Source organism: Haplochromis burtoni, unplaced genomic scaffold, assembly GCF_018398535.1.
Source record: "Haplochromis burtoni strain Fernald_Lab_line unplaced genomic scaffold, NCSU_Asbu1 Contig_162, whole genome shotgun sequence".
Classification (NCBI taxonomy): Eukaryota; Metazoa; Chordata; class Actinopteri; order Cichliformes; family Cichlidae; genus Haplochromis; species Haplochromis burtoni.
Window position 1 is genome coordinate 448,301 of NW_024582523.1, and position 15,823 is coordinate 464,123.

The 15,823-nt window shown below is 41.7% G+C and overlaps 1 protein-coding gene across 2 annotated transcripts; it reads left to right on the plus strand.

The window, feature by feature from the left end:
* The first annotated feature begins 1,340 nt into the window (after window positions 1-1,340).
* On the plus strand, window positions 1,341-13,405 carry fam20a (FAM20A golgi associated secretory pathway pseudokinase). 2 transcript variants are annotated; one of them, XM_005932817.3, is made up of 11 exons: window positions 1,341-2,115; window positions 3,791-3,984; window positions 4,404-4,454; window positions 5,676-5,754; window positions 5,983-6,075; window positions 8,720-8,835; window positions 9,221-9,401; window positions 11,048-11,157; window positions 11,277-11,358; window positions 11,443-11,502; window positions 11,642-13,405. In XM_005932817.3, the coding sequence occupies exons 1-11, from the start codon at window positions 1,742-1,744 to the stop codon at window positions 11,910-11,912; spliced, it is 1,611 nt and encodes a 536-aa protein (XP_005932879.1). In that variant the 5' UTR covers window positions 1,341-1,741; the 3' UTR covers window positions 11,913-13,405. The 2 variants fall into 2 exon arrangements, with proteins under 2 accessions (XP_005932879.1, XP_042081089.1); XM_042225155.1 differs by lacking the exon at window positions 1,341-2,115 and adding an exon at window positions 2,126-3,483.
* The last annotated feature ends 2,418 nt before the right edge of the window (window positions 13,406-15,823 follow it).

Genomic DNA, 15,823 nt, shown 5'->3' on the forward strand with positions numbered 1-15,823 from the left:
CACAAAACTTTTGCATAGTATTGTGTCTGCTTTTAGACAACAGCATCCCCTTTTCTTTGACTCGTAAAAAAGACCAAAAAAAAAGGAAACTGTGGTTGTAGTGGCAAAGCTCATCTACAGTCTGGCTAATTGGCAGGTTAAAGCTTCCTGTCACTGATTTCCAACATCAGCAACAGCTTCTCTCGCCCTGCTTTCTCTTCTGAGAGGGTAAAACACCCTGGAGAGCTGCTCCCAAACATCAACACATCACTTTGCCAGAATTCCACACACACACAAACACATACAGCCAAGCAGACGACAGATGTTCCAAAATACCACAACAGTGCCGATGCAGGCTGGGAAAAGCCCTGTGAGGTTTACATTGCTTCACTATAAAGCTGCCTAGGGCTTTTACGGTTGACGTGAGCGACAAGCAGACTTTGTGAGTCAGGAATCAGGAAGACAAAGAATAAGGAAAAGTGTCCTAACACAGTGAGGTATTGGATTTCTTTTCATTTCCTCATTTCAAGTTGTGCAACAACTTCTTTTTTCCCGTCCTGCGCTGCCTTTTAGGAACGTTTGTATCAGTGTGGTTCAGGGCAAGAGAGGTGAAGGAGTCGTGTGTGGGAACTACAGCAGGAAGGAAAGCGCAGCTGGGAGTTTTTGCCTGGAGCGAGACAGACTGGAGGTCTGTAGCATAAAAGGAGGCAAAAATAGAGGCAACATAAAGAAGAAAAGGAGAGAGAAAGAAACGAGCAAGGAGCGCAGACGATGAAGAGAAGATGAGAGGACGTAATGAGCTCTGACAAGAAGTGAAAGTGGACTTCATGAGGAGGAGTAGGGTGGAGACAAGAAGATAAGATAAGGAAGGGAAACTTTCCTCCACACCCCTCTTGGGGGAAAAAAAGAAAAAGAAAGGATGGCAAGGCAAATAACACAGTCACGCCACCTTAACTCATTTTTACACCTGTGCATTTTAAACATGCAGATTTAAATCTTCCTGTCAGAAATCACGCAGGATGGCGCCCAGCTTAAACACACGATAATGAAAACCGGACCTGGACCTGCACACAAGCGCTGGCACTGCCTTAGACCCGCCACGCCAGCTGGACGGGGTTTTATTCAAATCTGTTGTAATAAGCAGAAGTGCGTTGTGTTGCTTCCGAGGACTTTGCTCTCCAAGAGTGTGTGAGAGTTGTGTTTTCTGCACCCCCCTCTGCACTCGCCACTCTCTCCCTCTGCTAACCTGTAATTTGATGTTTGTGTACATACCTGCACATGCACACCCACATGCTCCTCTCTCTCTCACTCTCTCTCTCTCTCTCTCTCTCTCTCTCTCTCTCTCTCTCTCTCTCTCTCTCGCTTATATGTACACTTGCACACGCTCTCTCTCGCTCTTCCTCTGAGCAGCAGGTCCCTGGAAGCAGCCAGACTGTCACTGACTGCTGCTAGCACATGCTCGCTCTCAGCTCGGCACTTTCTTCAGTAGCTGCCAAGAGAGGAGGAGGAGGAGGAAAAGTGAGGCTGGAAGAAACAGACTGAAACACAGATAGAGAACAGAAAGAGAGAGAGAGAGAGAGACTTGGACCAACCTGTGACTGCTTGCCTCTGCCTGGCTGACTGTGTGTGTGTGTGTGTGTGTGTGTGTGTGCGAGACTGGAGGGAGACTACAAGTGATGCCTCACACAGTCCCGAGCAGCACATAGCCTGGACGTTGCTCAGCTTTCTTTGCCCCCCCCCATACCCCCCTCTTTCTGTTTCAATGATGAGAAGAGATCGCATCTTATTAGCTGTGACCCTCACGGCAGTCTTCTCCGCCGACCTCTACTTCATCCTCTTGCCAAAGATGCGGAGCAAGGGCCTGACATCGGGACACTCCTGCTCATGTGGCCCCAACAAACTCACCCTCCCCCCCAGCCAGGGGGGTCTGGCCACGCCGCAGCTCTCCAACTGGACTTCTGCACCACTCCTGGACGGCACCACGTCTGAGCCTGCGTACGGAGGCTCAAAACTGGTGAGGCTTTTCTCTCACCCTCTATACAACATCCAGACTCCGGCTCTGGGGCCAGAAGAGAGACTGCTGCAGGTGGAACAGCTGATTGACTACTATAGGAGGAAGGTGTCGCACTGGGAAAGGTCAGTTTCTGGTGTCATGTTTCATCATTCTAAATTAAGATATTGTTTGTTGTGACAATAATGCCACTGATTTTGCAATGCGTGACTTGACAGAGTTACTTCACTTTATTGTTAAATTGCGTGTTCGTTTTGGCTCAGAGTTCCCACTGTGGTAGCACGTGTTGAGGCTTGACTGTGGTCAGGAGGCAGGGTCAGTGACACTGGGGCCAAACCCACCCGAGGCACACACACAAACACATATCCATGAACTTGGATGCACTTTGTTCGTGGTGACAGGCATACACCCACAGACAGACATCCGGATCTGTAGACAATTCTGTGCGTCATAAAAACTCCAGTGTCATGTGGGCTGGGTCAGAAAACCCTGACAAACACGTCACTTCTGAGAGCCAGCATCTGGAACGGTTTCTTTAAGGTAAACAAGGATTTTTAAAACTGCCGGGGCCCATCTCAATCTTTGGGAGTTGTAGCCGTCTTGGCTTGTGAGGCTGTCTGTCTGTCTCCCTCAGAGAGATATAGATATTGGGCTCTCACAGTGGAAAATAAGAAGAATTATGAGCAATGGATCTCCCCGCTGTGCTGCCTTACAAATGTGCACTAAAAAAAAGGCAGCTCACAGGCTTGTTATTGCAAAATATTGCAACAGCGTCTAAACATCGCATCTACTGCATTCGTTGTGTGCATTCGTGACTTATCTGTTTCCCACAGTGTGTGTTTGGATACACGCTCTGCTGTCTGCACTTGTCCAGCGGCCTGATTACTCTGTGTCACGTCAAATTAAATGAATGAGGTGGTAGGAATGACAGAAAAACAAACTTCTATTCTTAGCGCTTTGCTCCATTATCTCATTTTGTTATCCGGTCTGTGATGGAGTTTGTTTGGGTGGAGAAATGGCAATCCCACTCACTGTGGTCAGCCCTTGTCATGTGGTGCCCCTCTTACCACAGACAGTATTTCTTTTGGTATCAGTTTATTCTTATTCCTACTTGGAGGGGAAAGGGGGCTGGGCAGTTTAGATTTGTTAAAACTCAATTTAGAAACAGTAAAAAGCCTGTATATAAGAGACTAATAAAACTTGGCTGACTATAAATGACTAATGGAGGCAGGAGTAAAGTGGTAAATAGAACAAGTACTTTATAACACAACATGTTTTTCTTTCCTTTGCTTTAATGTATGACAAGCTCCAAAAAACCTGTTGAATGTGACTTTATGCCAGGAAAGCCTGGCACCAAAGCATGCAGCTCCAAATCTGTGGCCCATGCAAAATAAAATACTAACCATAATTATTTAATACAGTCAGGACAACTCTTTTCAAAAGAAGATTGGGTTGCAAAGTGGCATGCAGAGGAAGCAGCATCTACAGGCAGGGTAAAGCAAAATAAATAGCATGCTTTATATGGTGAATATTCTAGTTAATACATATTAATAACACTCAGATACCTGCCTGTCAGTCCCTACCAGCAGTTCTTAAGCATGTCATCTTAGGTTCAGTGTAAGCATCTCTTTAAATCAGCTACTCTGTTGTTTTAAATAACATAGGATTAACAATGGCTTTACAGAAAATTGATGTGTTTACATATGTTAACCATTTATTTAGGGCTCTGATAATAGGGAGTTGACAGCATCCTGTATCCCACAGCTAACATCTGTCCTATGTGTTATTCGTCTTCCTCAGACATATGAAGCTCTACAGTCTGGCAGCGGCTCTGGCTAACATCACTGTGACTAATCATGAGGTGACCTACGACCCTGATACCAGCTGGCTGAAGTTCCACCTGGGAATAAACCGCTATGCTCTGTACTCCCGTGATGACCCTACTGTCCTTCAACTTATCAAGGACATGCAGAGCATGACAGTCATCAGTGCAGGTGAAGGTCAGATGGGATTTGGAGCGTCTAGCTCGATGATGTCAGGGAAAGATTATCGGCTTCCTGTGTTTATGCTGTACTGTCATATCCCTCATGGGGTCTAATTTTGTGAACTGGGTGGAATTTTACATGTAGTGCAGTATAATTGAATAAATATGCAATGAAAAACGCTTCTGTTAATATAGGAAAGATGTAGGAAAGATATAATATAATATCAGTACAAGAGCAACCAAACAGCTGATTGTATTGTATTGTAAAGCTCCTTTACAGCACAGGACTGTTTTTTACAGTAAGGACTGTTCAGCTAGCGTTTTATGCAGATGGCAAATCTAGCACCCATTACTTTTCTGGAATTAGACAGGTACATTCCCTGCAATAAGTGTGCTAATTTATTACCTAACAAGTTCATTGTCTTACAGATTACACTCAAGATGAGAAAGCCCTAAAAGGAGCGTGTGATTGCACCCAAGGTATGACAACGTCATTGCCACCTGCAATGAGCCTTTTATCCATTCGGGGATTTGGGCTTTTATTTTCTTTACCTCATATCTCATGTTGTGCAACCGCATGAGTCTAATTTCTCACTAGCCTCTTTGTTTCTCTTTTTGTTTGTCTGCCTCTCTCTCACTCTGCCTTTTCTGCTTGGCAGTACCATGAGAGACAAACACACTGTTGCCTTTGTGATAGTGAGGATTTTTGGTTTTTCTATTGGCACCAAAATCCAGATTTGTCTTTCTGTATAAGACACTTTGCTCTGGGGGCAAATAAAACCCAGGAATTAGTCTGCGTTCAAAGGCAGAGCTCCTAATTAAGCGTTTGATGTCTGCACGCGCCGAGGGAAGCCAGCGTTTCTTACCACCTACGCTGCCATCTCCTACTTTACTTCTGAGCAGCACGCAAACCAAAGCTACGGATGGATAATTGAAAGTTAGTGACGTGCCAAACAATAGATGCTACTGAGCTGTTCACTAAGTAAGTGCTGTAAAAGCGTTGCAGGTAGAAATGTAAACATTAAGGGGGAAAAGTAGCTCATTATTGGTTTTATATGTCAAATTTTTCTCCCAGCTACGTTTCTTCTTCTTCCACGCTGACTTGTCTGACCTGTCTCGTCTGTGCTTTGTCAGCATCCCTGCGCAGGGAAGTGCATGGCCACACAAACATCACTCACTGCCAAGAAGAAACAAGCAACAAAACAATCGCTACCCCCCACAGTTTAAATTTAACCTTCTCATTATTTCACTCACCAAAGAGCGATGTAATTCATCGGCCACAGAAGCTGTTTGTGCCAGTTGGATTCGCGTTAAGTCATTTCCAGAAATGGTTTTATATTATAAACCTTGCTTGATTGTTAACTATTAAGAACCTGGAGTTTCACTGAGCACTGTGGGGAGGGGGGTGCTTGTATGTGCTGATCTGGACTACTGCTGTGACACAATATGGAGCCAGTCGGAGAAAGCGCAGGGTGCATCCAATTATCATATTACTTGGGCGAGGCCAGACAATGATTCACATTTTGCAAATCTAAAATCTTAAAATAATGAGTCAGTTTGCATGCTGCTCACTGTTTGCTTTTCCCTGGCCAAAAACATTGAGATAAGTGTGGAGTGGAAGTCATGTAGGGCAAATGTTGTGGTACAAAAAAACGTCTCGATCTCGCACCACACATCATGTTTCTGTGTGTCTTTCCACAGTGGTGAAGCCCAGCGGACATCACCTGAAACTGGCCCTGAAAATGCGCAACCTAGCTAAAGCCATGTTTAAACCAATGAGGTGAGGAAATCTAGTTGGTTATTTTCAGTTGGTGAGATCAATGAAATCACACAAAAACATGAAATGCTGAGTTAGGTAACATAGCATGCTATTACAGTACACAGTCTATGTCATGTTCTGTGTGAATTTATGTCAGTCAAAAGCCTCGAGTTGGCCACCTGTAATGTCTTGATTATATATTGCAGAGTGTTGGAACTGACAGTTTGTGTGTCTGTGTGTGTGTGTCAGGCAGCAGAGGGACGAGGAGACTCCAGAAGACGTCTTCTATTTCGTTGACCTCCAGAGACACAATGCAGAGATTGCTGCTTTTCATCTGGACAGGTGCAGCCTCATTATCCCTCACTGTTTTCACGTCTTCTCGGTCATTGCTGTTAGACTGGGTAATTTTAGTGTCCTCTCACTGTGGTTATATGACTGCTTTGCTTGCTGGGGTTAATTTTAGTGTTGATTGCACACATGTTATTTTATTGATCTCAGTTACGTCCTTGTGTATATATAAAGGTACTATGACTGTTTTTGGGGGGAGGACGAATGCGACCAAATGGGAGGAAAAAAAGCTTATTTATCACTTTGATTCATTTTCTTTTTTTCTTAGTCAATTATCCAATTCATTTCTTGAGGGGAACGATAACATCTGATCCAGATTTCATTATAACCCATAAAAATGACCAAAAGCCAGCCCCAGCTTCCTCCCACAGTCAGAAGACTTGCATGTTAGGTTAATTAGTGAGTCTAAATAGCCAGAAGGTATGAATGTGAGTGACAGCTGTGGACAGATAGCCAGTCTATTGCAGTTCCAAAACACTGCAATAGACTGGCTATCTGTCTGTGGTGTACCCTGCCTCTAGCTGTATGCCAGCTAGGCTCTGCCACCTCTGTGCCTCTAAATAACTTCAGTGACTGATGTCATCACAGCAGGCAGCATGGTGGTGCGATGATTTGCACTGTTGCCCCACACCAAGAAGTTCCTGGGTTTTAATCCACCATCTGGCCATGGCCTTTTTTGTGTGGACTTTCCACATTCTCACCATGTCTGTGTGGGTACTTCAGCGTCCTCCCACAGTCCAAAGAACATGCTATTAGTGGGGTTAGGTTAATTTGTGGTTCTAAATTGCCCATAGGTGTAAATGTGAGTGTCTGTGTTTGCCCTGTGACAGACTGGCCAGGATGTACCCCACCTCTTACCTTAAGACAGCTGGGGTAAGCTCCACCTTGGTTTGTGATTGGTTACACTAAGAATGTGAATATAGTAAACAAACAAGCTTAAAATCCGCATGGTTAGATGACAGTATTTGGACACTCAACGATAGACTGTATATAAAAGATGGATGCATGACATCACATTTTTTAACTTCTATTCTAAAGGCTCAATTTTGTTATTATGAAGCCAGAAAAAAATCGCATTTCAGGGAGGTGACAAAATTCTTAGTTATCCCAAATGCTAGCTAGCTAGGCTAGCAAGCTGCATCCACATACACAAATGTTTGCTAATTAGTGCTAATTAATATATACTTGCATTAAAAATGCTCCAAAAGGTACTGCAAACATGGTCGAGAGGTACATTTTAGTTACTTGAATAAGCTAAGAAGCACTTGGCAGATGTGTCTAGCAACTACAACTGTGGGTGTTAACATCAAAGTGTCATGTATCAATTTGTGGCTGGCAGTTTTGCTGACCCAAATTGCAGACATGCAGATGAAAATTAAAGAATTTGCCCCAAGTGACCTTTCACAAAATTCTTATTTTAGATTTTTCCATTTCCATGCTGAAGTTTACATCCTGATGTTAGGATCGGGTCTAAACTTTGTGAAACTCTTTCTAAAATGTATAAAACAAAAATCCTAAAATTGACCAAAAATGAATCCAATTTAATTCAGTTTTTTTCTATAGCGCCAAATCACTACAACAGTCATCTAAAGGCCCTTATGATTTTGTAAGGTCAAGACCCTATAATAATAATCCATTTTTAGATTTATGGATCCATCCATTATGTCTTAGAGAGAAAGTGATGAAATTAAAGAATCCTCAGAGACGATGTGGCAGCATTCTTGTAATAGCGAGATTCAAAAACATCCTTAAAATCCCAAACCGTCTCCAACAATTAAGTCTAAAAAAACAGGTCCCCCTGTGCAAGCGAATGTATCATGGAGCCTCGAAAAAGATTGCAACATTTTGGCACACCCTCAGATTTCCCAACTTGCTGATCAGTTCGAACCACAGTGTTTGGATACAGATGAGGACACACTTATCTTTATGCAATTACACATTAGCTGAGGCGAGGTGATTCACTCATCTGTAGACGGTATCATTAACAGACCCACACACACACAGTGTTAAGTCACAGACAGAAAACAACTCCAGCACCACGTCAACAGCTCGAACAATTACTGTAATTACTCTCAAACAGTGCCTTTTCTCCTTATCTGCTCATACTTTATCAGTTATTCTTTAAAAAGTGAGAATGTTGTACAACTCCTGTTCCTGTTTTCTTTTTTTAAATTTTAATTTGCTATGTGTGTAATCTGTGGCAGTGTGTTGCCTCTCTCTCTTCGTTGTGTCTCACTTACCAGAAGCCCTCATCATTATCATTCGCAATCAGGGGCTGGGGAATGCCAACCATTTTAGAAACAGCAATTCGGCATGACACGCTGATTGTTGTTTGATTACTATTTGCGAGACATGACTAAAACTCTGCCTCTGGGGAGTACAAGCTCTCGATAGTTTATATGAACACAGCCAGCTGGATTACACAGCACGGCGGCTGTCAAGCGGACTCATTCACTGATAAGAATCAGTAAAATCAGTGAAAGTGGAGCGTGGGCTCCTGTGAGATGAGGATTTAAAGTTAGATAAGACTACCATCACCTTTGGAAGGTTTACACTGCATTAATATTTATGCCAGCACGAGCTGTCTCCCTACACGAGTAAAAGGTTTTCCTCTGAATCACATCAATATATTTTCTAGGATCCTAGACTTCCGGAGAGTTCCTCCAGTGGTTGGCAGGCTGGTGAACATCACTAGTGAAGTCCTAAAAGTAACCCAGAATGAAGACCTACGAGCTGTGTTCTTCACCTCCCCGGGTAAAAAAAACAACACATCAGTTCCTCAAAGTAATACCTTTAGATTAGACTCAACGCTTATGCCTGTATGTTAAATATAAACTCCTTTACAATAGTTCAAATACTTGATTGACACATGAATAGTGTTTCTCAGTAGCTGTGCATCTGATTGGGAGCTTGTTTATCTCTGCCCTTTGCATATCTTTGCAAACAAGCATGTCTGCGTGAAGCTAAGCTGATCCGCGAGTTATTTTTTACTCAGTTTGATGTTTGTTTGTGTTTTTCCTTGCTGTTGATATGGCATCCAGCTAGAGGGAAAGGCAGAGCTGATTGGAAAGCATGTAATCGGAAGTGAACAGAAAAACTCATTTTGCATTCTTCCGTTTTTGTTCTGCTTCCCAAACAGCAAACAACACGTGTTTCTTTGCCAAGTGCCTGTATGTGTGCAAGACAGAATATGCAGCGTGCGGGAGCCCCGACCTGCTGGAGGGCTCCCTGTCCGCCTACCTGCCGGGACTCAGCATTGCTCCCCGCATCTCCATCCCCAGCCCGTGGATCCGTTCCTATACCTTCACCGGACGGGAGGAGTAAGACCTCGTTTTTTTTAATGCAGCACAAAACTGTTTAACTGCCAGCAAGCATTCTGCAAAATGGTGAGCTGGTGGTTGTTGATGGCAGTTGTTCAGCTTCAGGCTGAAGGGATGAATTTTTCAGCAGTTGCAAGACAAGCTGGTTGATGCACGAGCCAAATTCTTAAATGATTTCAGCTTTACTGACACCAGTTATTATGCAGAATGCTTGTAAATTCACTGGTAAACAGTGCATTCAAGTTCATTCTTGGCACACAGTCCACTGTTGCCTGCAAGATTTTAGACTTAAAGTCTGTTTTCCAGTGACCAAGCCTGTCATCAACTTAGTTTAGGCCAAATCTTGCCAACAGAGAACCGGTCCAAACATCACTTTAGTTATGAGAGTCAGTTTCATTTAGTTTATCCAGACAGGAAGCAATAAATTCCACATTTATCAGAAGCTCCTTAACCAACACACTCTTCCTGTCCTGCCTAGATTCCAATCAGTCAGCAATTTTTATGGACGATGATGTACTCTGTCACACTACAAAGCAGCTAAAACCGCTCCCTTCAACCTGATAACGTTAAAATAATGAGACGCTTGTCTCAGAGTCTTTATCTTAATGCAGTCGAGAATCTGTGGAAGCTCACTGAGGACAAAATTAAGGCTCCATCCTGCAGGAACAGATGTCCTCAAGTCATTCCAAGAAAGTGGTGTCCATCACATCCTGCCGGTTTTTGAAAACTGGAACAATAATAATTTTCTGTATTTTGCTACTGTTTGCTGCTGTGGTTACTGTTCTGTGACTCCGATCACAATTCTTTATAAAACTAATCATTTAAGTTTTTAATTCTGATCTAGAATATTATAGTTTTGTTCACTTTAAACAGGAATAAGTAGTGGCGGTGGAATTCAGGAAAATATAATAATAATAAGACAACAATATTTCTGCTGTGTATATGCAGTTAATTTAATGGACATTTCTTGCTACTAAAACATGAGTGTCATTTTCCATAAATCAGAGTGCAAGATTTCAAAGACTCTTTTATTTACTATAGCATCCATTATTTTTAAGGCCTCCAAAGTCAGATTGCACCAGTCAAATGAAAACCACTTCCTGTTTTATATCATTAAAAAACCTCAGTGACTTTGTCACACAAAATAAATAATGCAGTTTAGAGGCCTCCTGACTCTGTTATCTGGTTACATCATTGTAATAACATATTAACATTGTACTGTATAATGCATTTTAGAGCATACCTACCTTTAAAAGGCTAGTTGATGCCTTTTAAAGGGAAGATTTTGCTTATTTTTGCAAGACTAACCAGATTCTGCAATTACCACAGGTCTGTAGAGTTATTACCAGTTAATTACATTTGGGGCCTTGTGAAATTAAAAAATGTGGCAAAGCAAGAACTAAACTGTTAAGACGTAAATAAAATAAAATACAGCATCTGTCTACTCAGTTCTGAATGCTTGCAGAGTGTTAAGAAATGAGGGAGGTAACACAGTGTTACACATCAACCCCTTTGTTTTGCTGGAGCATCACATTGAAAGTGAGCAATAAAAAGTTGTGGCTAATTTATTTTAATTGCTTCATTTTCCAAAGAATATTCTCCATCGGCTCCTTTTAATTTCCTCTCGTTTATGCTTCTTTCAAAAGGTGGGAAGTGAATCCTTTCTACTGCGACACAATAAAGCAGCAGTACCCCTATAACTCAGGAAACAGGCTCCTAAACATCATAGACATGTCCATCTTCGACTTTCTCATAGGTATTTCATTACCTCTGCATTATAAACTGTTCATGTAGCGTCAGATATTTTATATTGTGGAAATCTAGCTACATGTGTAGAGATTTGTTCCCCTCGCTAAAGTCACGCCTTTGTTACAGGGAACATGGACAGACACCACTATGAGATTTTTACCAAGTTTGGGGATGAAGGCTTCCTTCTTCACTTGGACAATGCCAGAGGGTGAGACAGAACCGCTGCTGAGCACTAAATGATGCTGCTTTTGTTCGCTGTCGGGGTTTAATGTGTGTGTTGTTTATGCACCAGGTTTGGGAAGCACACTAAAGATGAGATGTCCATCCTGTCTCCACTGTCCCAGTGCTGCATGTGAGTATGACTCAGTCTATGGAAGTTGTGTACATAAGGGCATAAGTAAAAAGTTTTAATAAAATCTGTGAAGGAATTAAGGAAACTAATTTCTCTTCTCCTGTTGATCGTGTGTTCTGCCCTGTCCTCTTACCCCCAGGATAAAGCAATCCACACTACTAAGGCTGCAGCTCCTGGCCCAATCAGAGTTCAGGCTCAGTGATGTGATGAGGGAGTCCCTGCAGGAAGACTCTTTAAGGCCCATCCTGACAGAGCCCCACCTGTTCGCCCTGGACCGCAGGTTGCACAAGGTCCTCCGAGTGGTCCACCGGTGCGTCCGGAGGCTGGGCAAAGACGAAGTAATCACTGAGGACTTTTTTAAATCCACAGTGACTCCCGAGGCTGCCACAGAAGGGACGATGCAAAGGTAACAGAGGATGCGCTCGGCTTCTGGCTGCTCGGGAAGAGACTCGTATAAATAAGACTCGATAAATTTTTAGGAAAAAGCCGTGAGTCTTCATCACAGAAGGAAGGAATCTCTGACACCTTCACATGTTTAAATAAAGACCCTGTTTTTTTGTTTTTTAATGAAATAAAATGAAGCTTTGTGAGTGGAAACTTACAGCATCTGATATGTAGAGCCACCACTGGATCAGCTTTTTTTTTTTTAAATGATTGTTGGTTTACACTGTGGATGTGGAAAGAGAGCTCTGCGTGTCCGTGACATATAATCAGAAAATAAAGTCTTTATGTGATGATTCTGCAAGTTCTGAGGAGAAGTTATCACCTTAGAGCGGCAGACTGTGTGTGTGTGCGCGCTCAGCCATATGTTTGTGAGAAAAGTGCTACCTATTAAACAGCCACTTAGTTTACTCCACCCTGTTTTCCAGACTTGTAATCCTCCGTCTCATCAGAGCGTTTAAACAGCTTCACAACGTCACCGTCAGCTCCGCCAGGCAAGGATACAGAAACGGCAAACCCAAAACAATTAGCAAATATGCATTTCGTTGCACCACAGTAATAACTCTCACCCAAGCGGACTTGTGTGAGGTTTTCGTCTGAACATGTCAGAGCTTTGACCCGTTCATTCCCTTTGTTCTCCTCCAACTAACCTGATAGTCTGCGTTGCTCTGTGATGTAGAGTAAGATAAATAACCACAACTATTTTTAAGAGACTTTAGAGCCAAGTGGAGTCAGACTTGAGCTTGACAAAGCAGACAGAGTGGCTGATAAGGATCCTTTACTTAAAACAGGCCCTCGAGCACAGGTAAATCCCTTCATACCGAAGCATTTTTACAATACGCCTTCTCTAAAAGCTTTCAGTGAATGAATGTCTAAAACAAAAGATTTACCAAAGGAAAGCACAGAGAGGATTTGCAAATAACCAGTAGCTAAAGTTTTGAGAAATATAAATGTGGGTCATAGCGCCAAATACAACAATCTAACTTTAAATGTGCTCAGTTGAATAATATCTGCTAAAGACGGAGTTTTAAAAAGCTTGAGAAAAAAACAAATTTATTATAAACTGGACAAAATTCTCAAATGAGGAATGAAGAATTGTATCTGTTGTTTAAATTGTTTAATTTAGGCTTTTGCTTGTTGAGCAAATCAATGTTGTTTATTTTTCTGTGCAATACCTCCACCTAGTGTGCAAATTTGATATTACATCTTTTTGAAAATACAGGGACATGGCGGGCAGGTGCTTTTCTTAAACTTTACTATTAGATATTTCGAGGTGTTGAACTGCTGGTTGGGTATTTTATGAAATAAAGGACATTCAAAGCTCTTCTTTGACTGGCTTTTGTTCTGTTCTCTGTGTCAACATGATCCCACACTGCTTCAAAAATGTTGCAACCCATGCTTGAAGGAGGCCGGTCCATGACTGATAGTGCTGCACTGTGTGTTTGGTACGTTTTCCCAGCATCGTATGTTTAAAAATTAAACCACTGGCTATCAGATTCTGATATTGAATGGTGGATCAAAATCTGACAGTACTTTTCTAAGGTCATAATTCCATCAGTTTGGATAGGATCTCCCACACCACTGGCTGATAATGCAGCCACAAACCATGACAGCCTCCACTGCGATGGCTGTAGACACTCACTGTAGTACCTCTCTCCTGACTACTTCAAACACCTTTGAGATAATTTGAACCAAAATTTTAAAGTTGGATTCATCACTCACATCAGAGCTATTGTCACTGATTTTAGTGCAGCACTTGTGTAGTTTGGGATGCCTCGGCTTTTTCTCTCTTTCTTAAGAACACCTTCTTGACAGCCACACTTCCACTGAGACCATTTCTGATGAGGCTTCAGTGAACAGTATGAGATACATATTTTTCTTCCTATTTCTTATTAGGACACATGACGTTCAGATACTGTTCATCTGCCGTAGGTAGCTTTTGAATCAGCAATGCCTTCTTCTGTCCTCTATTTGTCGAGTTTCCTCAATGTTTTAAACACATTTGACACCATGCTGAGATATAGCAAGTTTCTGGGTAAAAGCTCAGCTTGTTGGTGCAAAAATACTATTGTACACCCGTCAAACTGTGTTTTATCTTGGACATTTTTCATTCAGTGAACTAAAGAAATGAGAACAGATTAAAAACAAACAAAAACAGGCTGCTCGTAACAAAATGCCCAGAATCTACAAGATTTTGAAAGTTATGTTATGTTGTGTAGACACGACACTGGCCAATCCTTTTAGTTTCATAGGTCCATGTTAAGTGGCTTAAACAAAACCACTCTTCTGAAAATGGTCAGGTATGAGGACTGGACTGGAAATGAGTGATCAAGCAGCCAATGTCTAAAGAAGAACCCTGCACAGTATTGAAAGTCTGCAAAGGAAGAAGTCTGAGACAAAGCCGAGTTTCTTTTTTACTATTTTATTGCTTAAACTGCCATCTGGAACAATCTATACCAAAAGGATAAACATCTTTGCACATACAGGAGGTCAAACTAAATACAGGACAGAATAGAAAAAGAATGGTCCTCTTATAATCTGCAGCTCTCTGTGTTGCAGGCCTAACAAACTCACTGAAGGTCGGGCTAGCAGGAGTGACTGACTTCTACTGTAAGCCCAGGTTAGGTAAGCTAAGGCAAACTGGGACGACTGCAGTGTGGCTAAAAACGTTTTGGACTCAAACCAATGATGCAGCTATTTACATGAAAACAATATTCTGACAGAAAGGTGAAACCCTCACCCCTAACGGAGCCATTTCCCAGATGTGTTGTCAGTGGACACAAATCCACAGGTAAGCCACATCCGCAAGGTTTAACCTGAGGGTTAGGGGCATGATGATCAGATTTAAGAGTGAAGAAACATACACTCACATCCATGAGTTCTTCTCACCAACCTGACTACCCTGCAATCGGCACATAAAACCAAACACACATCTCAGCTGTAAGCGAGTACAAACGCTCTGAATGAGAACCAAAAGAAACATGATTACAGGTCATCTCTGCTAACAGACAGTGATGCAGGAATGTAGATTTAAGCGTAGAATCCAGAAGTCAACATCATGTGATTTGGTAAAGGGGTTTTTTTTTGTCCGTTTGTTTGTTTTTTTTAAAAAGAAATATTTCATTTTATTATGGCATCTAAATAGTTGTGAAGCAGTTCAGCTAAGGAGTAACAAACCAAATATTTGACAGGGTTCCTGCGTCTGCAGGACTTTTTTTCCTTTCTTTTTTTTTTTAAAATACACACTTCCATTCATACCAGATCACTGGATGCCTAAAACATCATGCCAGGTAAGCATAGAGAACAGGTCACAAGCTACTCTGATGAAAAGACAGCCACCTTTTCAAATAGGCAATAAGCAATGACACTAGTTTTAAATAAATATCCGCTCGCTCTGCCTGTCAACTCGCCTGTGCCGAGCTGTGAAACAAAAATACTTCAGATGTCCTGAAAAGTCCTTTAAAACCGCTTTGTACTCCCCGCTTCGATAAACCTTTAATTATCCCTTTGATCTATTTTAAAAAGTTTTTACCCATGACATTTTACACAATACAATTACATACTGTTTCATCAGTTGACAAGAAGAAGCATTTATTTTTACTTTGTGGCACTGGACACCTAAAATAGAATTTATGGAAAAATAAGTGTTTACAAAAAGACAAAGTTCAACATATTTTTTTTTTAAACAATCACCATCACTCCAAACCATAAGTTTATCATTTAGTCAATGATAATAATATAACTAGGATCATTTTAACTATACTATAACATTTTGATTACAAACCATAGCAGAAGAGTGACCAAGTTATTTGGTATATACTAAAGAAACTGAATACTGAAATACACTTAATACTCTTTTTTTTTTTTGTCTTCCTTTCTT

Coding starts and splice junctions, on each gene's coding strand:
- fam20a (XM_005932817.3), top strand. CDS start 1,742: ATGATGAGAAGAGATCGCATCTTATTAGCTGTGACCCTCACGGCAGTC. Junction 3,985..4,403: donor CATGACAGTCATCAGTGCAG/GTGAAGGTCAGA, acceptor ATTGTCTTACAG/ATTACACTCAAGATGAGAAA. Junction 4,455..5,675: donor AGCGTGTGATTGCACCCAAG/GTATGACAACGT, acceptor GTCTTTCCACAG/TGGTGAAGCCCAGCGGACAT.